Source organism: Marmota flaviventris, chromosome 10 (genome assembly GCF_047511675.1).
Source record: "Marmota flaviventris isolate mMarFla1 chromosome 10, mMarFla1.hap1, whole genome shotgun sequence".
Lineage (NCBI taxonomy): Eukaryota > Metazoa > Chordata > Mammalia > Rodentia > Sciuridae > Marmota > Marmota flaviventris.
Genome location: NC_092507.1, coordinates 41,782,170 through 41,809,184, shown reverse-complemented (window position 1 = coordinate 41,809,184; position 27,015 = coordinate 41,782,170). Strand labels below are relative to the sequence as shown.

The 27,015-nt window shown below is 39.6% G+C and overlaps 2 protein-coding genes across 5 annotated transcripts in view; one reads left to right on the top strand and one right to left on the bottom strand.

Moving 5' to 3' along the window:
- The window catches only part of Echdc2 (enoyl-CoA hydratase domain containing 2), a 56,736-nt gene extending 39,177 nt beyond the window's left edge, over nucleotides 1-17,559 (top strand). The window contains exon 10 of one of the 4 annotated variants that reach the window (XM_071617835.1): nucleotides 16,438-17,559. In XM_071617835.1, coding sequence (XP_071473936.1) covers nucleotides 16,438-16,527 — 90 coding nt within the window. In that variant the 3' untranslated portion in view covers nucleotides 16,528-17,559. Of the gene's footprint in view, nucleotides 1-12,129; nucleotides 14,676-16,437 lie in introns of those variants that run through there. The other 3 variants (XM_071617839.1, XM_071617834.1, XM_071617833.1) reach the window with 3 other exon arrangements.
- Zyg11a (zyg-11 family member A, cell cycle regulator) overlaps nucleotides 1-27,015 on the bottom strand; it is a 39,463-nt gene extending 12,448 nt beyond the window's left edge. The window contains exons 1-10 of the mRNA XM_071617840.1: nucleotides 26,842-27,015; nucleotides 20,343-20,508; nucleotides 16,689-17,440; nucleotides 11,583-11,723; nucleotides 10,834-11,010; nucleotides 8,461-8,525; nucleotides 6,721-6,820; nucleotides 6,584-6,637; nucleotides 1,006-1,167; nucleotides 885-929 (exon numbers count right to left, since the gene is read on the bottom strand). Of these exons, the coding sequence (XP_071473941.1) occupies nucleotides 885-929; nucleotides 1,006-1,167; nucleotides 6,584-6,637; nucleotides 6,721-6,820; nucleotides 8,461-8,525; nucleotides 10,834-11,010; nucleotides 11,583-11,723; nucleotides 16,689-17,440; nucleotides 20,343-20,508; nucleotides 26,842-26,931 (1,752 nt within the window). The 5' untranslated portion in view covers nucleotides 26,932-27,015. The remainder of the gene's footprint in view (nucleotides 1-884; nucleotides 930-1,005; nucleotides 1,168-6,583; nucleotides 6,638-6,720; nucleotides 6,821-8,460; nucleotides 8,526-10,833; nucleotides 11,011-11,582; nucleotides 11,724-16,688; nucleotides 17,441-20,342; nucleotides 20,509-26,841) is intronic.

The window sequence follows — 27,015 nt, the reverse complement described above, 5'->3', positions numbered from 1 at the left end:
AATACACAAATATGAACAAAGAAATTTCTAAAAAAATTGATTGCCTTGGGGCTGGGCAGGCACTGAAAAAAAAATATATATATACATAATATAAATCACCTTGACAAAGATGCATTATAGTTAAGGTTGTTAATATAAGAGGGTCTGGAGCCAGCTCGAGTTTGAATTTTGATTCTATACTAAAGTGACTTAGGATAAATGCTAGTTTCATGTGTCAAAGAGTTTGTGTCTAGGATGTGGATGATAACTATGTGGTATAGTCATAGCACAATTTTTCCTATCGCTGTGCATACACCCTGTAGCAATGTGATTTTGCTGTTACCTTCCATGAAAGGATGGCCAGTCTAATCTGAGCTTAACCACAGAATCTGCTTTTGGCCAGTGAGACATTAACAAGTGTGATGTAAACTGAACTTGGAAAGTATATGTACGAGGGGACTTGGCCCTCTATTGCTGGCCTGAAACTACCACAAAAAGAAGCCCATGATGACACAAGGCCCAGTCAACTTCCAGTCCCAACTTCAGACATGAAAGTCGGGCCACCTTAGACCATCTGGTCCCAGGTGAGTCACCAGATGACTGTGGCTTCATAAATTTCCCCCAGGAGACCAACAGAAAAACTGTAGAGCTGATCTGAACTCAAACTGTTGATCCACAAATTCTTAAGTAAAAAAAATGGCTATTGTTTTAAGTCACTAAGTTGCAGTTTGTTCACAGCAATAACTGGCTGACATATAATGCTATTTACTTTATAGGGATAATGTGAAAATTAAATGAGTTTATACATGTAAACAGATTTTAACATTTGCTAGCACATGGTAGGTACTACATCCATGTTAATTTTCTGAAAGTAATTAAAATTAACTCAAAACAATTCACCTTACCAAGAGACCAAGTACTTTGCTTTGTACTGAAGACTCTGAAAAATTCTGTCAAAAGAATAAATAGGTTACTTTATCATGAAGAAAAGAATTTTTACATATAAAGTCAATCCCATCTTCCCACCTCTAAAACTTGAATGTAGATTGCCAATCCTCGGTTTTCAATAAAGTGTTTGCAGGCAGCTGGAGATTCATCTGTAAGATTCCAAAGTGCTTTCAAAGCAAACAAGAGGGTGACATCATCTAAATTTTCAGTAGTCTTTTGTTTCACTATCACTATAAGTTCCTAAAACACAAAGAGACAGGAGGTTAGATGCCCTTATGACTCACTTCCATTACAAGAAAAGCAAAATTAAGAAGAGTGTTAGGGGCTGGGGATGTGGCTCAAGCGGTAGCGCGCTCGCCTGGCATGCGTGGTGTGCTGGGTTCGATCCTCAGTACCACATGCAACTAAAAAAATAAAGAAAAACTAAAATATAAACATTAAAAGATTCTCTCTCTCTCTTAAAAAAAAATGATGATGTTAGAATCAAATCCCTGTTCCAAACCCAAGTTTCATCACTTAATAGCTTTGTGATCCATTTTTTCAGTAAAATATATTTTAACTACCTCCTATGGTTTTTTGTGATTAACTGAAGAAAACAAAAATATAGATGGGTAGTAGCTCAGTGGTACAGCACTTGCCTGGCATGCATGAGGCCTCCTAGTTCAATCCCCAGTATAACCAAAAAAAGAAAAAAAAAGGGGGGGCAGGAGGATAAAAGTTTAATAAGCGTGCTTAGTTGGTAAAAACAAAAACAAACAAAAAAACTGCATTATTGCCAGTAATCTCAGTAGAGCAGCTCAGGAGGCTGAGGCAGGAGGATCATGAGTTCAAAACCAGCCTCAGCAATTTAGCAAGGCCCTAAGCAACTCAGTTAGACCCTGTCTCTAAATAAAATACAAGAAAGGGCTGGGGAAGTGGCTCAGTGGTTAAGCACCCCTAGGTTCAATCCCTGGTACCCCTCCCCACAAAAAATGGGCATTATCAAGTATATATCAGATATTCTACTTTTTATTGACTGAAAACATTTAGTTAACACCATCTGTAAGTCAAGTACTCATTCAGGTAGCAGAGACAGACAAAAAAAAAAAAAACTTGGTTTTTCCTCAACTAAAAATTTTAGGGGGCTAGAGTTGTGGCTCAGTGGTAGAGTGTTTTCCTAGCATGTATGAGGCAATAGGTTAAATCCTCAGCCCCACATAAAAATAAATAAATAATCCCACTCTCAGACATCCTGCCTTGCCATGTGTTCTCTCCCTTTTGCATGAGCTCCCACTAGGATGCCATTTATCATATGATGCAGCTAGGGGGCCCTCACCAGAGCTGGCACCATGCTATTTGGACTTTCAGCCTCCATAACTGTGAGTTAAAAATAAATAATAAATAAATGGTCCATCAACAACTGAAAAATATATTTTTTAAAGTTTCCAAATGGGGCTGGGGTTGTGGCTCAATGGTAGAGTGCTTGCCTAGCATGTGTGAGGCACTGGGTTCAATCCTCAGCACCACATATAAATAAATAAATAAATAAAAGGTTTTTTTTTAAGTTTCCAAATCTTTAAAAAAATGTATTTTAGTTTTGTCAAATGCTCTTAAAGAAATACACAAAAGCTTGAAATTTTACTTTATATAAAGGGTAAGAGGGAAACCTTCATATATAGGTAATATGTAAGCTAGGGCACTCCTATAATACCAGCAACTGGGCAGGGGCAGGTAGAGAGACAGGAGGACCACAAGTTCCAGAACAATATTGGCTATTTAGCAAAGCCCTAAGCAATTTAGCAAGAACTTGTCTCAAAAAATAAAAAGGGTTGAGGGTGTGGCCCAGTGGTATAGCGCCCCTGTGTTCAATTCCCAGTACCAAAATAAATTTTAAAAATAAATAAAGATTTTTTGTGACAGCTAAGAGTAGTAGGAAGAAGATATTCACCTAGGCAGTCAACAGGTTATGAATAAGGGCAAGGCAAGGAAGAAAGGGAGCAGTGAAATGAGGCTGTCCCTGAAACATTTGACTGTGGCAAAGCCATGGTCCCATGCTTTACATGCTTTCTCTGAAACATATGCACAATAACTGATGAGGTAGTATCACTATGACAGAAGTCTGAGTTTTAATTGCTAATACAGTTTTCCAAATGAAGAGTCAAAGCACAGAGATTTATCCCAAGTCATATGACTAGTAATTGGTTGGGCCTTGTCTACCTAAATCTGATTCCTGAGCTCTTGTTATCACTACCTAAAACGTCTTTCTAGTAGAAAATATCATTATTATATGCAAGTATGAATATAACACAATGAAACACTTTATTTTGTACAATTAATATGCACTTTAAAAAATAAGGCTGGGGGCTGGGATTGTGGCTCAGCTGTAGAGCACTCGCCTAGCATGCGTGAGACCCGGGTTCAATTCTCAGCATCAAAAAATAAATAAATAAAGGCATTGTGTTGTGTCCATCTACAAAAAAAGATATTCTCTCTCTCTCTTAAAAAAAAATAAGGCTGAGAATGTAGCTCAGGGATATAGCACTTGCCTAGTGTATGCAAGGCCCAGTATTAAATAAACAAATAACATTTAAAAACCAGAAACCAAAATAAACTTGTCTCTCCAGGAAATCCACTGTTCTTCCTCCCATTATGTTGCTCGGAGTCCTTGCTCTATTTGTATCCAGTCCTGTTACCATTTCTAGACATTTTCACAACTTCTACTTTAGGATAAATGCTAAACCTAGCTATCAGTCCACTTCATGCCTCCCCCAAACTCTGAAGGTTGAAAAAGTCTGTGCTTTCAATATCTGCCCATAAATTTTAAAAGGGCATTCAACTATATTTTGTTCCAAAGATTGTTATTTCCTAATTCTCCTCCTCAAACTTTAATTACCATCTTTTTACTCTCATTGATCACTTCATATCTCTCCCTTTTGGTTATGCTGAGAATCAAACACAGGACCTACCACAAACTGGGTGAGAGCTCTATCACTGAGCCAAATTCCCAGCCCTATTTTTATTTTAAGACAGGGTCTTTCCTCAAAAGGCTAGGCATGGAACCACCATACCGCTCCTTAGTATTTCTGCAGAAGAATTAAAATCATCATATTACAGTGATACATACCACCCATGTTTATAGCAGCACAATTCATAACAAAAGTCATATAGAAAAATGAAATTATGTCATTTGCAGAAAAATGGATGAAACTAGAAACCATTAAGTAAAGTGAAATAAGTATAGCTCAGAAGGTTAAGGGTCCTGTGTTTTCTCTCCTATGTAGAAGCCAGAGAGGAAAAAATGAAAAGAAAGATGGGGGCGGATCTCATTAAAATCAAAGGGACATCAGAAGAGGAAAACAACCAAGGGATGGGAGTAGGGAGACAGGGGGAAAGTGCTAGGGCGTGATACTGCCAAATTATATTGTTATATTATATGCATGTACAAATACAGCAACAAATCCCATTATTATGTACAACTAAAATGCACCAATTAAAAAATGCAGAGTGTGGGGAGACAGACTCTCACTATATTGTCGAGGATGGCCTCAAACTTGCAATTTCTCTGCCTCAATCTCTCAAGAATCTGGGTTTATAGGTATATGCCACCATGCCCAGCTCATATCATCTTTCAAAGTCACTCTTCTAAACTGGCATGTTTACACTTGCATCAATGTACTCTGCTTTCTCTCCTACTCCACTGAATCCAACATCTTTACATCTGCTCGAAATCTTATTCCTGCAAACTCAAGGATTTGGTGTCAAAATTATTTTCTCAATGGGGTGCCAAGGCACAAGCCAGGGAATTTGGGAGAATAGAGCAGCAGGATGGAAAGTTAGAGGCTAGCCACAGCAACTAAGTGAGATCCCACCCTCAGTGACTTAGAAACCCTGTCTTAATTTTTTTATATTTTTATTTCATTCATTCATTCATTCATTCATTTATAATTTATGTGGTGCTGAGGATTGAACCTAAAGCCTCACAAGTGTGAGGCAACCGCTCTACCACTGAGCTATAACCCTAGCCCCTTAAAATTTTTTAAAAAGTTGTCTTGTTTAGGGCTATTTTTCCCTTTTTCATAGGCACAAAATATCTTAATATTTTACAAAATATCTATCTTACAAAATCTATCTTACAAAAAAAAATTACTATTGACTCCACATAGTACCATTCTCTTTCCTTCTCATTAAAACCAACATAAAAAAGTTTTCTCCATTTCTCTGTTCATCATTCAACTTGTTTGGCCCAGCATTCTCTGAAAACAGGATCTACCAAGATGTCTCATGACTCCCATCATGCCAAATTCAAGAGTCAATTCCACTGTCATCTCACTCAACTACTCAGATCTGACACTACTGCCTGAGTTTTCTTGAATATTTCCTGTTGGATTCTAAGACACTTCTCTCTCCTGTTTCCTAGCACATTCTGGATGCTCCTTCTCAAACTCCTTTTTTGGCTTCTCCTAATTTTCCAATGAACTTCTGTATATCCTTTTCTTTTCTCTATATACACTCCATATTCTTTCTAGGTAATCCCATCCAATCCACAACTGATGAATAAAATAATTTCTCTACCCCTAACCACCACTATGAGCTGCAGCCCAGAACTCAAACTATCTTCTTGTTTTTTTTTGGGGGGGGTACCAGGGATTGAACTCAGGGGCACTCAAAACCACTGAGCCACATCCCCAGCCCTATTTTGTATTTTATTTAAAGACAGGGTCTCACCGAGTTGCTTAGTGCCTTGCTATTGGTAAGGCTGGCTTTGAAATCATGATGTTCCTGTCTCAGCTTCCTGAGCCAGTGGGATTACAGACATGCACCACTGCACCTGGCTTCATTTTTTTTAGTTGTAGATGAACACAATACCTTTATTTTATTTTATGCAGTGCTGAGGATTGAACCCTGTGCCTCCTATGAGCAAGGCAAGCACTCTACCACTAAGCCACACTCCCAGCCCTCAATCACCTTCTTGAGAACTCAAGCACCTCAGAAATGAACAGGCCCAAAAGAAAGTTTTTATCCTTGACTTTATCACTATTATAAACATGCATCAATAAGTGGAAAAATGTATTGGTTGGATATCAAACACTGAAGTATCCACAGATAACGGCAATGCAAAAGGCATAAAATAAGAAATGTATCTAAATAAAATACAAAATAGGGCTGGGGATGTGCCTCAGTGGTTGAGTACCCCTGAGTTTAATCCCCAGTACCAAAAAAAAAAGTGCAAAATAAAATGTTTTGAATGAGCAATGTTCACATAATCCTAATGTAAATACTGATTACAGATTTAATTGTGCTATAAACTTGTTGGGAACTGCAGAAAGAATCTGTAGAAATATATGTAGGAGAACTAAATTTTTATTTATTATAGTAACAAAATAAATATCTAAAACTGCAGTTAAGCATTATATTTTGAAAAGTAGAAGTAAATAAATAGCTATAAGAATAGAAATTTATCTTGGGGAACAAGTTTTACAATTTCTTTTCTTTTCTGTGGTGCTGAGAATTGAACCCAGGGCCTTGTGCATGCAAGGCAAGCACTCTAACAACTGAGCTATATACCCAGCCTACAATTTCTTTTTAATGGGGCCTTTAGACCTATTTAATTTTTTAAGCTGCATTCACAAAATACCTGCATTTTTACAAAAGTTAAATGAAGATCAACTCAACCCACCTTAACTGCCATGAAGAGCTCTTCTTGGAGTTGTGCAATTTGCTCTGGTGATAGCTAAAGGCAAGTAAAAAGCAAAAAGTTAAGTATCCAAGCTGTATGAGGAGGAAGAGCACGATCTTGACCTAAATGTCACATACCTGCAGTGCTAGAATAGAGGTGATGCTCACTGCCATAGTTTGCATTTTGGGGTTCTCATGCCTACAGAGCCATTTCATAACAAACTTGGCAGCATCAAACCTGAAAAGAAGTGTTTATTTTTCTCAATATTACATAGTTTGTGAAACTGTACATGGCAAATCACTCAGCCTCCCCCAACAAATCCTGTAACAAAAATAGTTTTGAACTTATAAAGCCTCAACTATGAAAATGAGCATTTAGGAGATAAGATGGAACAGGAGAGTATACAAATAGAATGAGTACGCATGGGGTGCAGATCAAAGGAAGGGTACCTGCAGAGCATGAAAGCAGCAGCCCTGGATTCAATCCTCAGAACCAAGGGGTAATAAAAAGAGCGAGAGAAAAAGAATAAAAATACAACACTGGGGCTGGGGCTCAGTGGTAGAGCTTGCCTCACACAAACATTGTGAGGCATTGGGTTCGATCCTCAGCACCATATAAAAAAATAAATAAAGATATTGTGTTCATCTACAACTAAAACATATTCTTTTAAAAAACAGAACACTGGATAAGCAGATCCAAAGAAACCTTTTTTTATTTTTATTTATTTCTGGGGATTTATTTTTATCCTTTCTGGGAACTGAACCCAGGATCTCACATAGTAGTAGGCAAATGCTCTATTACTGAGCTACATCCCCAGCCCTTTTCATTTTTTATTATGACATGGAGCCTCACTAAATTGCCTAGGCTGGCCTTGAACTTGTGATCCTCCTGCCTAAGCCTCCCAAGTAGCCCTGTGCAACTATGCCTAGCAAAAAAACTTTTTAGCATTTAGTTTCTACTACGATGAGTCTAAAGAGTTTCCAAAGAGGTAGTAATTTGTAATCTGAATTGTGGACAGTGCCAAAACACCACAGCAAACTTACTATCCATAACCCTTCACCTACAAATTACATACTGCATGGATATCAAATACTGAAGTAGCCACTGAAAACAGCAATGTAAAAGGTGTAAATGTTAATATACAACACCATGTGAAGAGAACTCCCACATACTTCTTAAGGACATAAAAGATTTGAATAAATGGCTGGGCGTGGTGGTGCATTCCTGTAATCCCAGCGTCTTGTGAGGCTGAGGCAGGAGGATCACAAATTCAAAGCCAGCCTCAGCAAAAAGCTCGTATCAGTCTGTGCTTAATTTTTCTGCTTTCTGCAGTTAACTAATCTAAATGCTTTAAAGTTGTGAATCTGGAAGATCACAAAGGCTTTGAAAAGAATCCCAAGAATCCCTCTATAACATCTAGGATGATAATGATTTTTTAAATTATTATTAAATAATCAATAACAAAATGAATGACTAAGATTCTTCATATGGCCAATACCTCTTAAACTATGTACTGTGACAGATAATTTATAAACATTATCATATCAAATCCTCAAACGAGTTACTATTTTACAAACAGAGGAAACATGTGCAGAGACAATGGAAGGGCTAGAACTTGAGTCCAAGTGCATTTTATTCTTTGGAGCTCATTATTTTTTTTACCCACTGCCTGGTCCTGGAATCACTTTGGGAGAGAACATTTACAAATATAGTACCACGGATCACTACTGTGTGTTAGGCTCAAAACAGCCTTCTGCACAAACACCGTGTCTGAGCCTTAATCAGGCCTTGGCCAAACTAATAATCAAATGCCAACAGTGCTCAGAGGAATACTGGCCAGCACCCTAATCAGATGACCAACTTCTATTTATACTTGCCTGTCAAATGGAACATCCACAAGAATCCTGGAATTGGTTAAGGAAAGAAGACAATTCTTCTGTAACTTTTGGGTAAAAAGAGAAAATAATTGTGAGTAAATGTAATACTCCATTCTAAATACAGGTTCCAAACATTTGGATGGTGCTAAAATGAGCTTTTCTTATTGGGAGCTCACTGCTGTACCTAGCTCTCTTCAAGTTTTTCCTTTAAACCTACAACTGATGACTGCCATGCAGGAATGAAGACTAATTGAGCCAGATCTTTTAACTTTTCAAGAACAGGTGAAAATACAGATTTCTTAAATGAGAAAGATCACCTTCCTTATTATATTTTTAAATATCAACTCCCACTGGGACAGGCACAGTAGCAGATGTCTGTCATGCTAGAAAGTCAGGAGGCTGAGACAGGAAGACCAAAAGTTTAAGGCCAGCCTCAGCAACTCAGCAAGGCCCTAAGCAATTTAGCAAGACCCTCTCTCAAAATAAAAACATAAAAAGGGCTGGGAATGTAATTCAGTAGCAAAATACCCCTGGATTCAATCCCCAATACCAAAAAAAAAAAAAAAAGAAAATTATATCTATCTCCCTCTCTCAATTCCTATCATAAAGACTCATTTAGATCTGACAAATTTTTTCACCTGTGTAACCATCACCACCACAAATCAAGAAAAAAACATTTCTATCATCCCCAAAGAGTTCTACTATGCCCCCATCCTGGCAGCCTCAACCCCAGAAAATTACAGTTATAGTTTTTTTTTTTTCATTTAAGGTTTCACAAATGGAATCAGATAGTATCTACTCTTAGAATATTTTGCCTGGCAAATGTTTTTGAGATTCATCCCTGTTGCATGTATCAGAACTTCATTTCTTTCTATGCCAAACAGTATTTCCTTATACCAATATACCACAATTTATTTATTCACCCAATTTTTTTAGTAATTATGAACAAGGTACTATGAACATTCCTATATAAACATTTATATAGACATATATTTTATTCTCTTTGCTAAACACGTAGGTGAGAATAACTGGGTAGAATAAAAAATGTATATTTCATTTTTAAAGGAATTACCAAACAGTTGAACTGGTAGTTGTATCATTTCACATTCCTACAACCAAATGAGAATTTCAATTGTTTCATACCCTGCCAACACTTGATGCCTTCTAGTTATTGGCCAGTCTAAGGGGTATGCAGTAGTTTCTAGAAGGAGTACCAGTATCTCACTATAGCTTTAAATTGAATTTCCCAGGTAACTAAGAGTATTGTAGCTGGACACCAATGGTGCACACCTGTAATCCCATCAACTTGGGAGGCTGAGATAGAGTACAAGTTCAAGGTTAGCCTGGAAACTTAGCAAAAAACTGTCCTAAAATTAAATAATAATAATAATAATGGCTGTAGATATACTCAATGGTAAAGCACCACTGGATTCAATCCACACACACATCCCCCCAAAATTACTGAGGTTCTGGAAATTGAACCCAGAATCTTGTCTGCTAGGCAAGCACTCTGACATTGACACTCTGACACTCTATATGCCCCCAACCCTTTTATTTTTTATTTTGAGACAGTCTCACTAAGCTGTTCAGGCTGGCCTCAAAATTGCAATCCTCCTGCTTCAGTCTCCAGAGTAGCTGGGATTACAGGCATGCATTTTAAAAAAATTTTAACCTCATTGCTTATCTGTATTTCCTATTTTTCTATACCAAACATCATATATTCCTTATCTATTTTGTCTCTCTCCCTCCCTCTCTTCCCCTCTTTCTCTCTCTCTCTCTCTGATACAATGAAAAACCAGAACTAAAAAATACACATTTGTATTTTTTGCAAGTCATCCATGGGCTGTGTGTGTGAGCTATATGCTCATTGGAGCGATATTTTGAGGGGACAGGTCTGGCACTACGCGCTGACTGGGCTGTGCGACAAGTGCACCTTTCCTCTTGCTCAGCCTGTGATCGCACACAGCACCTGAGATGGGTGTGATTTGCCAAGATGTCAATCAACCTGCTGAACATAAGACAACGCAAAATAAGATTCCACCTCTGAAATATCATCCCCTGCCTTATTTGGTGAAGAACATTCCACTGAAGCTCCTTTGTGTGTGTCTCCTTTGTGTGTGTGTGTGTGTCTGGGTGCGCACTCTTTCCAGCGCTGTCCAGTGTAGAAGCTGACCCTTAAGGTGGCAGATCAGTCCCACCCTAGATCTGAGAAACTCATGTCCTTATGTTGTGTGATTTCTTCACTGTTTTCCTAGTTTAATGTTGCAGCCAGCTCTTTTGAACCCAGCTCATCTTGTCAGTGTGGGCACCTGGTGAGAGTAAAGTATTTGCCCTGATCTTAAAAAGCACAATTAAAATTTCAATCAAAATTACCTGTTGGTAATGGGGGAAATTTTTCAGAGCCTTGAAAAGTAGACAAGTGACTTCTGACAACAGGCGAACAGGCATTCCCTGGGCCAGACCCTGGCGTGTTAAGTTGAGGGCACAAGCACTAGCTGTGAATTGCACTGGTAAATCCATTGGATGATTCCTCATTCCTACAGCCACAAGCTGAAGATAAACATGGTTTGAGAGTATAGAACAACATCAACATTATTTTTACTGCCTTGTGCTTGTTCTGGTTGGCAAAATATTTGCTCTTTATCATAACAGTAACAGATATTCCTTATCCTCAGCATTTACTCTTTAGGACATTAAGGTATTACATCAATACTCTCTAATTAAAAGTCAGTCATTAACTTTCTGTGTGACTTTGGACAAGTTGCCTCCTTTCTCTGGACCTCCCATTTCCTCACACCTAAAACTAATTTCACAATCTATCCTTGGGCCTCACTCCATTCAAGGTATTCCAATAGGCATTTCAGAGAACACAAATATGAACCAGACTTATATCTTATTCTTTAGTGTAAAGCCTTGTAAGAGCAACAGTGCACACGGGCAAACACTGTGAGGGATTCCAACAACATGAAACTAAAAAAAGCCCCATCAAAGACATACAAATAAGTGATGCTGAGGTAGATATGGAGGGAGCACTCATTTCTGGAAAGAAATCAAACATACAATTACTTATCTAACTGAACCAAGTAATCTGAAAAAAAACTTCCTTTCTAGGGTATAGTTACCTTTAAAACAGCAGGCATGTGTACATGCATTGAAAATGTTTCTGTAAAGAGCCTGTAAAGAGCTTCCTTCATAAAACATGACCTGTTCCCATATCGGCTCAGTGCTTCGGAAATCTGACCCATACTGGCTCCTCCAGCAACCTGAAAAAGAAGCACATTACTAATAGGTTTTACCAGTCATGCCCAAGCTTCCAATGTTTGAAACAATATTAAGAGCTGTTCAATGATATATTCCAGGTGGTTTACAAAGTTGTTCTCATTTAGTCAGAGAGGTAAAGTATGCTGCTAATTTAACAAAGCAGTAAACTGGAGAAATCAAAATTAAATACCATCTCCCTATAACTATATTACAATTGATACTTCAACTGAGTACAATCCTCAGTAATGCAAAACAAGAGAAAAATACTCAACTAATATAATGAGTTATGTGTAATTTTTTAATGTTAAATTATTGAAAGCTAGATTATAATTAATTGAAGAGTTATATTTTATTTTATTTTTTTTAAAGAGAGGGAGAGAGAGAGAAATTTTATTATTTATTTTTCAGTTTTCGGCGGACACAACATCTTTGTATGTGGTGCTGAGGATCAAACCCGGGCCGCACACACGCCAGGCAAGCACGCTACCGCTTGAGCCACATCCCCAGCCCCAAGTTATGTGTAATTTTTTTAACAACCAAAAATAATGAATGCATATAATGTTTCTCAAATAATCCTATAGAATTAGACAAAAAAATAGAAAAATGGTCACGTAAAATAATACAAAAAGACTAAGGATATAGTTCAGTTGGTAGAGCATTTACCTACCATGTGTGAGGCCCTATATTCAATCCCCAGCAACATAAAATAGAAAAAGAAAAAGGAATTGATTTTAATTTTTTTGAGTAGCATTTCTTTCTTATTTATATAGTATCATAATTCTTCCATGCTATCCCTGAATAACACATTTTAAACAGTCAATATGAAGACTTTGGATCTGGAAAATAATGGCATTCACCTGACTCCAAACCACCCCTACTCCCAACACCCTCATATCATCTCTTCAAACTATAAAATCAACAAAGAATTTAAACAAACTAGACATGACAGTTTACAGCATTACTGGGTAGTGAGGGGAAAAAAGAAGGAAATGGTGGGGGGGGAGATTAAGGATCATGCAAAAGAAAAAGAAAACCTTCACCATTCTACCATGACAAATAACATCATCACCCATTGGATGATCTCACTTCACTAAATTGACAAGAGACTGCTTTTAAATTAGGAACCTGATCAACCAAATGCCCGAAAATGAAAAGATTAAAATCAATTCCATATAAAACATTTTTGAGAATGTCAGAAAAATGAAAACCTACATATTTTGGCTAAAAAAAAATATTTCCATAAATAAAAAATAAATCAGAAGACAATTATACCATAGCACAGCACTCCAAACTTAATATTCTTTTTTTTTTAGTTGTAGATGGACACAATATCTTTATTTTTTATTATTATTATTTTATGTGGTGCTGAGGATAGAACCCAGGGCCTCATGCATGCAAGGCAAGTTCTCTATCACAGAGCCACAACTCCAACCCTCAAACTTAATATTCTTAACACATATTTTGGTATATGAAAAAATATATATATATCCAGGCACAGTGGCACCCACCTATAATCCCAATGACTTGGGAGACTGAGGCAGAAGGACCAAAAGTTGAAGGTCAGCCTCAGAAACTTAGAGAGACTCTGTCTCAAAATAAAACTGTCTGGGAATGTAGCTCAGTGGTAAAGCACTCGTGGGTTCAATCTCCAGTGCCAAAACAAATCATTAATATCAAGGAGCTAAAGCAAGGGTTTATTAAATTCTGGAAAGAAAAAGATAAAATTTTACCAAATAGAAAGACTAAGTTACAGGGTACACAAGGAAGAATAGAGTTAATTTTTTTTTTTTTTTTAAATATAGTATGGGTAATAGCATGGTGCTGCTTGCCTCTAATTCCAGAAATCTGGGAAGCTGAGGCAGGAAGATTACAAATTCTGAGGCTAGCCTCAGCAATTTAGCAAGGCCCTAAGCAACTTTGTGAGATACTGTCTAAAAAAATAAAAAGGGCTGGGAATGTGGCTCAGTGGTTAAATATCCCTGGATTCAATTCCGAGTACCTCTCCTCAAAAAAAAAACTGAGTAAGTAAGAAGAATATAGCAGGAAAATTGACTTCTTCCCCACCTCCACCCCCACTCCAACACTGAGAATTGAGCCTAAGGACAATCTACCAACTGAGTTATACCTCTTTTCATTTTGTGTCAGGGTCTCACTAAGTTGCAGAAGCTGGCCTAAAACTTGCAATCCTCCTGCCTTGGCCTCTAGAGGTATGCACCAAATGTATCCAGCCCAAACAGCTGTATCCTATGCAGTGCCCAGGATCCAACCCAGGGCCTCATGAATGCTAGGCTAGCACCATACCACTGAGCTACATTCCCAGTCAAAATAAGTAAAAACTTAAAACAGAAAGCAGAAGCAGAAAAAGATCTAGAGAATCATTACAGCATAAAATGAAAGAATATCAAACCTATACAGACAAGTTTCTGTAGGAAAAATGAACAAATACTTGAAACTACCATCCTAGAAAACTGTCTAGATTGAAAAGACCTAGGGGACTCAGGGTGTATCTCAGTGGTTGAGGCTCAGGGTGTATCTCACTGGTCAAACTCTTGTATAGCATGTACACATGTTCATCCCAGGCACAAATACCTAAAGAAGAAAATGTGAACATAGTTAGTGTCTCTACAAAATACTTTTACACAGCCAGGCAAGGTGGTGCAGGCCTGTAATCCCAGCTTCTTGGGAGGCTGAGGCAACAGCATTACAAATTCAAGACCGGCTTGGGCATCTTAGTGAGACCTTGTCTCAAAATTTTAAAAAATGAAAAGAGGATATAGATATAGCTCAGTAGTAGAGCTCTCCTGGGTTCAATCACCAACATCACACACACACAGACACACACACACAATACACTTCTGAACATATACATTTAAATATATTTTGCTTTTCACAAAATAAGCCAATCCCCAAAAAAACCAAAGGCCAAATGTTTTCTCTGATGTGTGGATGCTAATTCATGATGGGGGGAGGGGGCAGTGGGGAGAGGCTAGGGAAGAATAGAGTTACTTTATAATAGTTAGAGGGGAGTGAAGGGAGGGGAAGGGGAATGGGGGTAGGAAGGATAGTAGAATGAATCAGACAAAATTATTACCTATGTACATAAATAACTATATGACTGGTGGGATTCTACATCATGTATAACTAGAATAATGAGAAATTATACTCCATTATATATGATGTATCAAAGTGCATTCTAAACTGGACACAGTGGCACACTCCTATAATCCCAGCGGTTGGGTAGGCTGAAACAGGAGGATGGCAAGTTCAAAGCCAGCCTCAGCAATGGCAAAGTGCTAAGCAACTCAGTGAGACCCTGTCTCTAAATAAAATACAAAATAGGGCTGGGGATGGGGCTCAGTGGCCAAGTGCCCCTGGGTTTAATCCCTGGTACCAAAAAACAAAAAGTGCATTCTATTGTCATATATATATATATATATATAGCTTTTCAAAATAACACCATGGGTGGGCTGGAGTTGTGACTCAGTGGTAGAGCACTTGCCTAACATATGAGGCACTGAGTTCAAATTTCCGTACCACATATAAATAAAAGTCCATCAACATCTAAAAAAAAATAGTAATAAAAAAAAGAAAGTTACACTGTTAAAAAAAAAAAAAAGAAAAAGAAAAGAAAGAGGGACTGGGCCTGGGGCTGAGTGGCAGAGCACTCGCTTAGCATGTGTGAGGCTCTGAGTTCAATCCTCAGCACCACATAAAAATAAATAAATAAAATAAAGGTATTGTATCCAACTACAACTGAAAAAAAAAAAGAAAAAATGACACCATGGGTTGAGGATACAGCTCAGTTGTAGAGTGCTCACCTAGCATGTGCAAGGCCCTGGGTTCAATTCCCAGCCCAAAGTTATAAACTTATTCTGGCAATGCTCAAAACATTTCTTTTTGGTGTTGCTAGGAGCCAGGCCTGGTGGCACATACCTATAATCCTAGCTATTTGGGAGGCTGAGGTAGGAGGAATACAAGTTTGAGGCCAGCCTGGACCAGTTAGCAAAATCCTGTCTCAAAACAAAAATTAAAAAGGCTGAGTGTGTAGCTCAGAAGAACAGCAACCCTGGATTCAATCCCTAGGACGCCCCCTCCAAACACACACACACACACACACACACACTACTGAGTGTAGTTGAGAGGCAGATGATCAATATGGCTAGCACTATTACAGGTGTGTCCCACCAAGCCTGGCTATCCTCAGTTCTTTAAAAAGATGTGATGAACACATCTTTATTTATTTATTTTTATGTGGTGCTGAGGATGGAACCCAGTGCCTCATATATGCAAGGCAAGTACTCTACCACTGAGCCACAACCCCAGAACCCTCCTCAGTTCTTAAGAGAGGTAAAGAGCATAAGTTTTAAGAGTCACAAAGATTTGGATTTGGATGCAGGTACCAGCTTTAAAACTGAATGGTTCATTCCATGATGGTAAGTAGACAAATCTCTCTGAGCTTCCCTTTCCTCATCTGTAAAATGGGAGGATTAAAGAAGAAAACAATGGGCAAGCACAACACTGCCACATATGAGGTAATCGATAATGGCTATAATTATTATCAAGCTAGACTGGGAGACATGGAAGCAGGAATTGTATCTTAATGTAACTGTATCTTAATTTAACAGTTAATAATTATTGTGCACCCATTATATCACAACCTATCACATAGTGGGTGCACAATAATTATTATTTTTTTTTAACATTTATTTTTTTTAGTTTTTGGCGGACACAACATCTTTGTTTGTATGTGGTGCTGAGGATCGAACCCGGGCCGCACGCATGCCAGGCGAGTGCGCTACTGCTTGAGCCACATCCCCAGCCCGCACAATAATTATTAACTGTTAAATCTTAAGGATTTTTTTGTTGTTGTTGCTTTTGCAACTAACAACAAGTACACATTCTGGTGAACAGCAAGAACTTAACAATGTTCTGAACAAATGAAACAAAACTTATTTTAATGAACAAACCCTCAAGCCTTGCTTTGTAGTAAAGAAGTCAGAATAACCAGCATCTGTAGCGAGGAGCCCAACAAATTGCATTTCAGGTCGCTGCTGTATAAATCGCTCTACAGCTCCATCAGTGATACAACTGCCGCCAGAAATATCCAGGGACACAACATTTGGCAGGATATCCTCCTGCTGTAACAAATGAAAAGCTAAGTCTGATTTGAGTTGCCTGTGATTGGAAATATCAAGGTGACGCAGATATTGAAGTTCTCTGATGACTCCAAGAATTTGTGGTTTGGTCATGGTCAGGCATTTCAGGTAGTGCATTGTGAGAAACTTGAGTCGATCCTTACAGTTAAGGAGTGCAGAGATGTTCGTGACCAGAGTATTGGAGATGTCCAAGTTTTCCAGGTTTGGTAACTGAGAAACATTAGCCAGATCTTCAGTATGAAAGCAAACGTTGAAAACACTTAAAATACAAAGTCCAGTGAGCTGACCAAAGGACAGCCGTTTTGAATCTTGAGGAATGCTTGTCGAGTCTAATAGGAGACACCGGAGATTTTGCTGGATCCAGCTATTGCTGCAGAGTCCACTTAAGATATCTGGGATTGGAAGGTCAGAGTGCACTGCAGTGGCATCTACTTCAACAAGCTTATGATGGCAGAAGGCTTTTATGAAGGCAGCTGCAGAGATTTTAGCTTTCTGGATATTTACCATCTTCAGGTTCATTTGGTTGCCTTGGAAAATACTTGCTGTTCTATCAGTCAGCTTGCCTATAAGAGAAGCAGAGCTAGCTTGTAATGACAATGAGATCTCATGTCTTTCCAGGATGCAATGTGGAATGAACAGATGGACAGATGCTAAGAATAATAAAGACTACATTTACCACTCACTCTGTGCCAGGCATTGTTCTAAATTCTTTACCAAGATTATCTCACTCTTGCACTAACATATACAGGAACTACTACTACTATTATTATATAGATGAGGAAACTGAAGCTTGAAGAGGTTAAATAACTTGCAAGTTTAAAATATGTGGTAAGTTGGACTCCAGAGACCAAAGTGATATTTATAGTAACCTTATTTATAGAAATGAAAAATGAAACCAAACAGGTATGTAAGTGACATATAAATGTAAATAACTCTTTGCTTACTTATCACTTCCCCCCTCCCCCAGTACTGAGGATGGAACACTAAGCCTTCCATCCATCTTTTTTTTGAGGTACATCTTGCTAAGTTGCCCAGGCTGGCCTTGGATTTGCCCTCTCAAACTCAGAGGCGCAAACAATCCTCCTGAGCAGCTGGAACTACAAGCGTGCCTCCCTGCTTTACCTAATAATTTCTCTGCATCTTTCTATGTTTAGATATACAAATATTTACCATTATGTCACAATTGCTTATAGCACTCAATTGGGTAACATGATATATGGGTGTATATCCTAGAAGCAACAGGCTTTACCATCTATCTATGTTTGTGTAAGTAAATTATGATGTTCACACAGTTTGTTTGGTACTGGGGATTGAATTTAAGGGCACTCTACCACTGAACTACATCTCTAGCCCTACCTATTTTTCATTTTGAGACAGAGGCTCACTATGTTTCCAAAGCTGGCTCAAACTTGCAATTCTCCTTCCTCAGCCTCCTGAATCGCTGGTATTACTAGTAGGTACCACCCATCTGGTAGATCTTTTTTAGAATATGTGCCCATTGTTAAGTGTGGCATGGCTGCAGTCAAGAAAGTATGTAAACCCAGGTAGTCTGGTTCTAAAGCCAGAGCTCTAAATCTTTAATCCTTACTGCCTTAAAGGGGAAGCCAAATAAGTAGAAATCTTATTAAGCAGCAGCCACTGAGAGTGGAACAAAATTAAAAGAATACCATGACTCAGCAATCCAGAAAAGAAAACGGGAAACAAGGAGATATTTGGACACATGGTTCTGAAGCTCAGAATAAAGGACTAAGCTGAGAACTCTGGGGAATTAGTAGTAGTAACTAAACCTAGGAAAATTACCCAAGAAGTGTGCAAAGTAAGAAGGGTTTTCAATGTCATGTATATCTAAAAAAAATAAAAATATATAAAAAAGAAGGTATTCAAAATAAAACCTTACTTATGGTACGTACAAGCAGAAAGCTAATTATGGAACAGCTCAGGAAACAAGAAGAAATCAGAAACACTAAGTCAGAAAAGTCACCGACAGCAAATGAACACAACAATTCTAACCTCAAGAACTCCTGCTTCTGGGTGTTTGCAATGATAATCCATCTACAGCCATAATAATGATAGCAACAATCAACCAGAAAAACTTCACAGAACCATGAATGAAGTACAAGGAAACACACACACATAGCCTGAATCTGATCAAACATTCAATTAACACAAAATACAGGGATCAGAGAAACATGTCAATATCAGAGCACACAGGGATGGATGGAGGTAGGGCACTCGCCTAGCATGTGTGAGGCACTGGGTTAGATCCTCAGTACCACATAAGGTAAAATAAAGACATTGCAATCACCTATAACACATATTTTATATATATATAATATATGCTCAGTTAATAATGGCAAAATCCAGACTATATAAAACTCTACAGAACAAGCAACTGGTTTCTTTAAAGCACACACACATAGTGGCAACATGCCTGTAATTTCAGCTACTTAAGAGGCTTGGGCAGGCAAATAAGGCCTGTTTCAAAATTTAAAAAAAGAATGGGGGTGCTGGGGATGCAGCTCAGTGGTAAAGTGCCCTCTGAGTTCAGTCCCCTGTAGAGATGAAGTAGAGGGTAGAGATGTAGTTCAGTGGTTAAAGTGTTCCTTCCTAGTTTCAATCCCTAGTGTTAAGTATAAAAGTACTAGACGAAATGCTTCAGGACACTGGAAGTACAGAAAACAAAAAAGAAAAAAGAGGTAAATAGGATTACAACAAACTTAAAAACTTCTGAGTTCAGTAAAGGAAACAAATCTACCAAATGAGAGAAAATACTTGCAACTATGCTTCTGAAAAGGTGTTACTATATAAAGAACTCAAACACTCAACAGGGAGAAATAATACTAATACTAATCTGATTAAGAAATGAACAATAGGGGCTGGGATTGTGGCTCAGAGGTAGGGCGCTCACCTACCATGTGTGAGGCACTGGGTTCAATCCTCAGCACCACATAAAAATGAAATAAAGATATTGTGTCCACCTATATCTAAAAAATAAATTAAAAAAAAGAAAGAAATGGACAATAGCTGGGCACAGTGGCACATAACTGTAATCTCAGCAACTGGAAAAGCTGAGGCAGGAGGATTCCAAGTCAAGTTCAAGGCCAGGTTCAGCAATTTAGTGAGACCTTATCTCAAAATTAAAAAATATTACAGCATCCCCAGCATCAATCTCGCACACACGCGCGCGCAGGTTCATATCCATAATGTAAAGAATAGGAGATGATACTACAGCAACAGCATTTTGAAAAATATAAGATGGACAAGTGACAACTTAGTTTTCCATTTACCTGGTAAGCCAAGAGCAAAATGAACTTAGAAGCAAAACAATTTCTATCATAGTATCTGAGAAAGACTGAAACTCAACTTTCACAAGTAAAATGCAAATAATTTGTATGTAAAGGTGCTTTTCAAATAGTAAAAAAATTGCTGTGAGAGTGAGAGTAGTCTATAGAGGAACCTTATTACCTTGACAAACCATCATCCCAAGGAATCGATCAGCTATTTCCTGAGGGAAACTCCATTGCTCTGGAAAGCACAGTGTTCCATCAGGTTTCTTAGAACACAATTCTTCCAGATTAGCAATCAGGACATTCATGCAGATGTTGGCCAATGTATAGGGTGATGCCTCCTCCTAGCAAACAAATTCCAAACCTTGTTAGAACACATCTGCAAATATTCAGCATAAAAGTGGTCATGCCTACATTCCTACTCTAATAATGATTTATATGTAATAGAACCACCTTGGGCTGGGGTTGTAGCTCAGTGGTAGAGCACTTGCCTTGCATGCATGAGGCATTGTGTTGGACCCTCAGCACCACGTTAAATAAATAAACAAAATAAAGATTAAAAAAAATCTCACAATTTCAGTGCAATATCTGGGATTTTTCAAGCAGAGATCACATAAGTCATTCCTTCAAGATACATTTTGTGTGTGTGTGTGTGGTGCTGGGGATTAAACCCATGGCCTTGTGCATGCAAGGTAAACACTCTACCAACTGAGCTAAATCCCCAGCCCCAAGGTACATTTTTTTAAGTTATTATTCTGTGACAGAGGATAAAAAGGCCTATTCCCACTTTCAAAGATGTTCACAACCAGGACTAGAGGATTTACCTCAGTGGCAGAGCACTTGCATGAGATGCATGAGGTTCTTGGTTCGACTACCAACAGAGCAAAAAAAATTAAATGTATGGTGTGTGCCTATTGTCCCAAATACTTGGGTTACTGAGGTTGGTGGATCACTTAAGCCCCTAAGTAGGAGACCAGTCTGGGCAACATAGTGAGATGCCAGTTTGAAAAAAATAAAAAACTAGACGCGGTAGCACACACCTGTAATCCCAGTGGCTCAGGAGGCTGAGGCAGAAGGATCCTGAGTTCAAAGCCAGCCTCACTAAAGGCGAGGTGCTAAGCAACTCAATGAGATCCTATCTCTAAATAAAATACAAAATAGGGCTGGGGATGTGGCTCAGTGGTCCTGTGCTCCTGAGTTCAATCCCCGGTAACACGCCTCCCCGCCCAAAAAAAAAGGTGCTTTAAAAAGAGTTGAGGCTAAGGTTGTGTGGTTCAGTGGTAGAGCACTTGCCTACCATGTGTGAGGCACTGGGTTCTATTCTCAGCACTGCATATAAATAAATAAAATAAAGTCCATTTACAAGTAAAAAAATATATATATATAAAAAGAGTAGAGAACTGAAAGGGAGGTGAGACTATAGAGGCACATGGTCCCTTTCTCATCCAAAATAGGTTGATATGGTACTATATTAGATCCCAAAAGATAATATGCTGGAGATTGCTAACTTTTTCAGAAACTTCAACATGCAACACATCTCTGACCTCCACAGCATTTTTAACTTCTTAAATTCCTTCCATGGAAGTTGGGGATGTAGCTAAGTGGTGCTCTTGCCCAGCATGCACAAGGCCCTGGATTTAATCCCCAACACCACAGAATAATTAATAATAAATAAACATGATGACACACACTCAGGAGACTAAGGCAAGAGGATCACAAGTTCAAGGCCAGCCTGGGAAACTTAGCAAGATCCTATTTCAAAATAAAATATACAGGTTAGGCATGTAGCTCAGTTCCAGTGATACAGAGCTTGCCTAGAATGTGTGAGGCTCTGAGTTTAACTCCAGTGTCTCGAGGGGTGCAGGGAAACACGGGGACCAGGCTTGATGGCACAGGCCTAATCCCAGCTACTCAGGAAGGCTGAAGCAGGAGGATTCCAAGTTCAGCAACTTAGCAAGGCCCTTTGCAAAACAAAAATTCTTTATAAAAAGATCTGGGCATGTAGCCGGACACAGTGATACATGCCTGTAATCCCAGCGGCTCAGGAGCCTGAGGCAGGAGGATCACAAGTTCAAAGCCAGCCTCAGCAACTCAGCAAGGCCCCCAGCAACTCAGCAAGACCCTGTCTCTAAATAAAATATAAAAAGAGCTGGCTTTGTGATTAAATATCCTTGGGTTCAATCCCTTTAACAAAAAAAAAAAAAAAAAAAGAAGGAAGAGCTGGACATGTAGCTCAGTGGTAGAGCACCCCTGGGTTCATTTTCCAGTACTACTGGGGAAAAAAAAATCTGGGAATGTGATGTGGCTCAGGGCTTGCCTAATATGCACCAGGTTCCTGGGCTGAATACCCAGTATGGGAAAAAAATAAATAAAATAATAATAAATAGAATTACATACAACATTCTGCTACTTGTTTTTGTTGTTAAAACCAGTATTGATGTTTTTGATATCCACTCTATTCAGTTTCTAAGTCACTTTATCTGTTTTCCATATTCTTTTTTTTAATATTTATTTTAGTTGTAGTTGGACACAATACCTTTATTTCACTTATTTATTTTTATGTGGTGCTGAGGATCGAACCCTGGACCTCGTGAGTGCTCTACCACTGAGCCACAACCCCAGTCCCTGCTTTCCATATTCCACCAAGAACATTATTATTATTGCCTTTGCCATTATAAAATCTGATACTTTTTTTTGGGGGGGGGGCACTGAACCGAGGGGCACTCAACCACATGAAGCCACATCCCCAGCCCTATTTTGTATTTTATTTAGAGACAGGGTCTCATTGAGTTGATTAGTGCCTTGCTTTTGCTGAGGCTGACTTTGACCTTGTGATCCTCCTGCCTCAGCCTCCTGAGCCACTGGGATTAACAGGCATGTGCCATCGAGCCTGGCCTAACAGATACTTTCTGATACTCTTCATAGTGGCTCTCTTCAGCAGATTCAGGTATAACTGACCATTTCTTCCTTCAAACACTTTCCTTGGCTTCTGTGACAACACCTTCCTTTCCTTTCCTGTTCTAGTTTACCTTATTTGCTCCTTTTTATCTGAAGACTTTAAATGTTGGAAATACTCAGAGTTTCATCCTAGAACTGTGCTGTCCAATTTGATTGCCAGTACTCACATGTGGCTATTTCCATCCAAATTAAAATAAAAATTTCAGGGCTAGCCACATTTCAAGAGACATATGGCTAGCAGCTACCATACTGGGTAGTGCAGATACACAACATTCCTTTATCACAGAAAGTTTTCCAGGACAGCACTGTACTAGGCCCTTTCTTTGCTTCTACAATATATAACTACTGATTGTCTGACTAAATGCTCTCTCTAAAGCCAATGAATCCCAGATTATTATCTCCAGGTCAGACTTCTCTTTCAGCCAGTCTTGGATATCCAATTGGCTACTACTGATGTATCACTTAACTGTGTTACGAAAACATTTCCAACTCATCCTGCACAAAAATGAACTTTCCCAGTGTTTCCCAGCTCCAAAAGTGCTATGTATCTTCAGCAGATGAATCTACCACACCTCCTGGTCTTTGACCAAAGCTGCCAGCCAGTATCCAATGCATCAGCAAATCCCATGTATTCTACCTTGTATACCACTTACCTCCCACCCAGATTCACAAGAAACTCAAAGATGACGGAAGGGAAGAGAATGTTAGAACGTATATTAGTTTCCAAGTGCTGCAATAAACAATTACCACAAAACTGGCAGCTTAAAACAACAGAAATCTATTTTCTCAATTTCAGATAACAAAATTCCAAAATCAACGGGTCAGCAGGGCCACATTCCCCTCTGAAGGCTGTAGGGGAGAATTTTCCTTGAGTGTTCTAGCTATGTTGGCTCTTAGCTCTCCACAGCTTATTGAAGCATCACTTTGCTCTCCACCTTCATCTTTATGTGGCCTTCTTCCATATCTCTGATCAAATCTCCCTCTCTTTGCTTTTATATATAATATATTCATTTATCAGACAGTGCTAGGGATCCAACCTAGGGTCTTGAATGTGCGAGGCAAGCACTCTACCACTAAGATAACCTCCAGTTACCTTTCTTTTATGAGATTACCACTATAATAAGTAGTATTTAGTTGATTTGGAGTACACCCTAAATTTAGATGATTTTACCAAGATCTTCAACTGGGTGCAGCACACCTGTAATCCCAGAGGCTTAGGTGGCTGAGGCAGGAGGATCACAAGTTCAAAGCCAGCCATCAGCAACTTAGTGAAGCACTTAGCAACTCAGGGAGACCCTGTCTCTAAATCTAAATAAAATATTTAAAAAGGGCTGGGGACCCTGTGTCTAAATAAAATATTTAAAAAATAGCTGGGGACATAGCTTGGTGGTTAAGCACCTCTGGGTTCAATTCCTGGTGCAAAAAAAAAGAACCTCAATAGCATGTATAAAGAAAGACCCTTCCAAATAAGGTCAAATTCACAGATAGCAGGAGTTGGATTGTAGACATATTTTGGGGGAAACAATTCAATCCATTACAGCATATGTCCCTAGCTCTCTGAAAAGTTACCCTGGGTTGGCAGTGTCCCTTAACCAGTCCTCTAAAATCCAGCCCCCTTTCCTTCTGTAAGGTCCTCTGGGTGGTAAACTGCTATTACCAGGCATAGAATACTATATGTGGGTATGAGGACACATGCTTGTAATCCCAGTGGCTGGGGAGGCTGAGGCAGGAAGATCAGGAGTTCAAAGCCAGCCTCAACAAGTTAGCAAGGCCCTAAGCATCTCAGAGAGATCCTATCTCTAAATAAAATATAAAGAAGGGATAAGGATGTGGTTCACTGGTTAACCACCCCTGGGTTAAATCCTTGGTACAAAAAAAAATTTTTTTTAATTAAAAATACTGTATGACTTTTTCCATACTTGACCCTTATTATATTTGGAAACAGCCCCTTAAACTCTCCTTGGATTATCCCTATTTTGAATCTGTCATTTGTTTCCTGCTTGCAAATGGCAGAAATAAATTTCTAGACTATCTCCTCCTTTCTAGCCCCACCATAAGTTTCAAACCCAAGTCACTACTATTTTACCTATTGTACTACAAATCTGCAAATCAGTGTTTCCACTTTCACTTCTAATTCTTTTTCCAATCTATCTACCCAGAAGACAGACTCACCATTGTTAAAGTATAATTATACTATATGACTGGTTTTTTTTTTAAGAAAAGAGAGAGACAGAATTTTTTTTAATATTTATTTTTTAATTTTTCATCAGACACAACATCTTTGTTTGTATGTGGTGCTGAGAATCAAACCCGGGCCGCATGCTACTGCTTGAGCCACATCCCCAGCCCACTATATGACTGTTTTAACTAGAAAATGTTCAAATGAGTACAAGGTTAAAAAAAAAAAAACTATTGCTATAGGCAATCAACAATCAGATAGAAAACAGAATTTGTTTAAGTTACAATACCATTTTAAAAATATCAAATACAGAGCTGGGCATGGTGGTGCACATCTGCAGTTCCAGCTACTCAGAAAGCTGAGGCAGGAAGATCACCTGGGTTCAAGGCTGATCTGGGCAATGCAGTGACACCCTGCACCTTAAAAAAAAAAAAATGTATGCATCACAAATACAGTGCCTAATAAGGAAGAAAACAAAAATATACACAACGTGGCACCTATGAAGTTCAGCTCACATTAAATTATAATCAAACATGAGCAGGAAAAAAATTTTCAGTCAGAAACTGGTGAAGAAATAAATAAAATTAGCCGGGTACAGTGCTACACGTCTGTAATCATAGTGGCTCAGCAGGCTAAGGAAGAAGGAACTAAAATTCAAGGCCAACCTCAGCAATTTATTAAGACCTTGTCTCAAAACACTTAAAGGGCTGGGGATGTGGCTCAGGGTTTGAGCACTGCTGTGATAAATCCCTGGTGAGGGGGGGGGGGAGAGAGGAGGAGACAGAGGGAGAGGGAGGGAGGGGGAGAGGGGGAGAGGGGGAGAGGGGGAGGGGGGGAGAGGGGGAGGGGGGGAGAGGGGGAGGGGGGAGGGGGGAGAGGGGGAGGGGGGAGGGGGGAGAGGGAGAGGGAGAGGGAGAGAGGGAGGGAGAGGGACAGGGAGAGGGAGAGGGAGAGAGAGAGAGAGAATATGAATGAATCTAAATGTTAGGGTCTCCAACTTTACATCAGTAAAAGGGGGATTAGTAATTGCCCACAGAAGATCAGAGATTAACGATTACTTCGGAAATGCGATACTTCACACACAACAGGTGCTAAATACACGTTCTGCGGCAGGTGGACTCCGGCAATTCCGACAGTCTCCCCACGGTCCCCCGGCCCTAAGCCCCGGGTAACGCCTGGTCTAGGGCGCACGCGGAGGTGCGCTCAAGGTTCGAGGCCTCCAGGGCTCACCCAGACAAAATCGCCTCCACCTGCCGCGGGCCGGCTGAGCGTCCTGCCAACACCCAGGTCCATGCGGCCCGAGCCAGGTGAAGGTCAGAGTTGGAGCCCCGAGGAGCCGGCCAAGGCACCGCCTTGACTGCTCAAAGTCAGCGCGCCGGCCCGCGGCTAAGGTGCACTATCCAGTCGGCCATCCCGGGACCGGCTAGGGGTCGGCCTCTGGAGACTTCACCCGCGCGCGGACCAGTCCCGCCGAGCGCCTCTGCTACACCTCCGACGGAAAGTCGCGCCGAGGCCGGCTTCCCGGCCTCGCGGTTCTCACCTGCACCACGCAGCAGCCTGGGGCATCTTTCAGGGCGTCGGGTAGGACGAGGTTCCGGGGTGTCAGGCCCGGGTGCAAGAAGTGGACCATGGTGACCCCCCCGCCCGTGGGGCGTCGAGGAGAGAGCTATGTCGAGCTGGGGCCAGGATCCTGCGGGGGCCGGCGTCGGTCCGG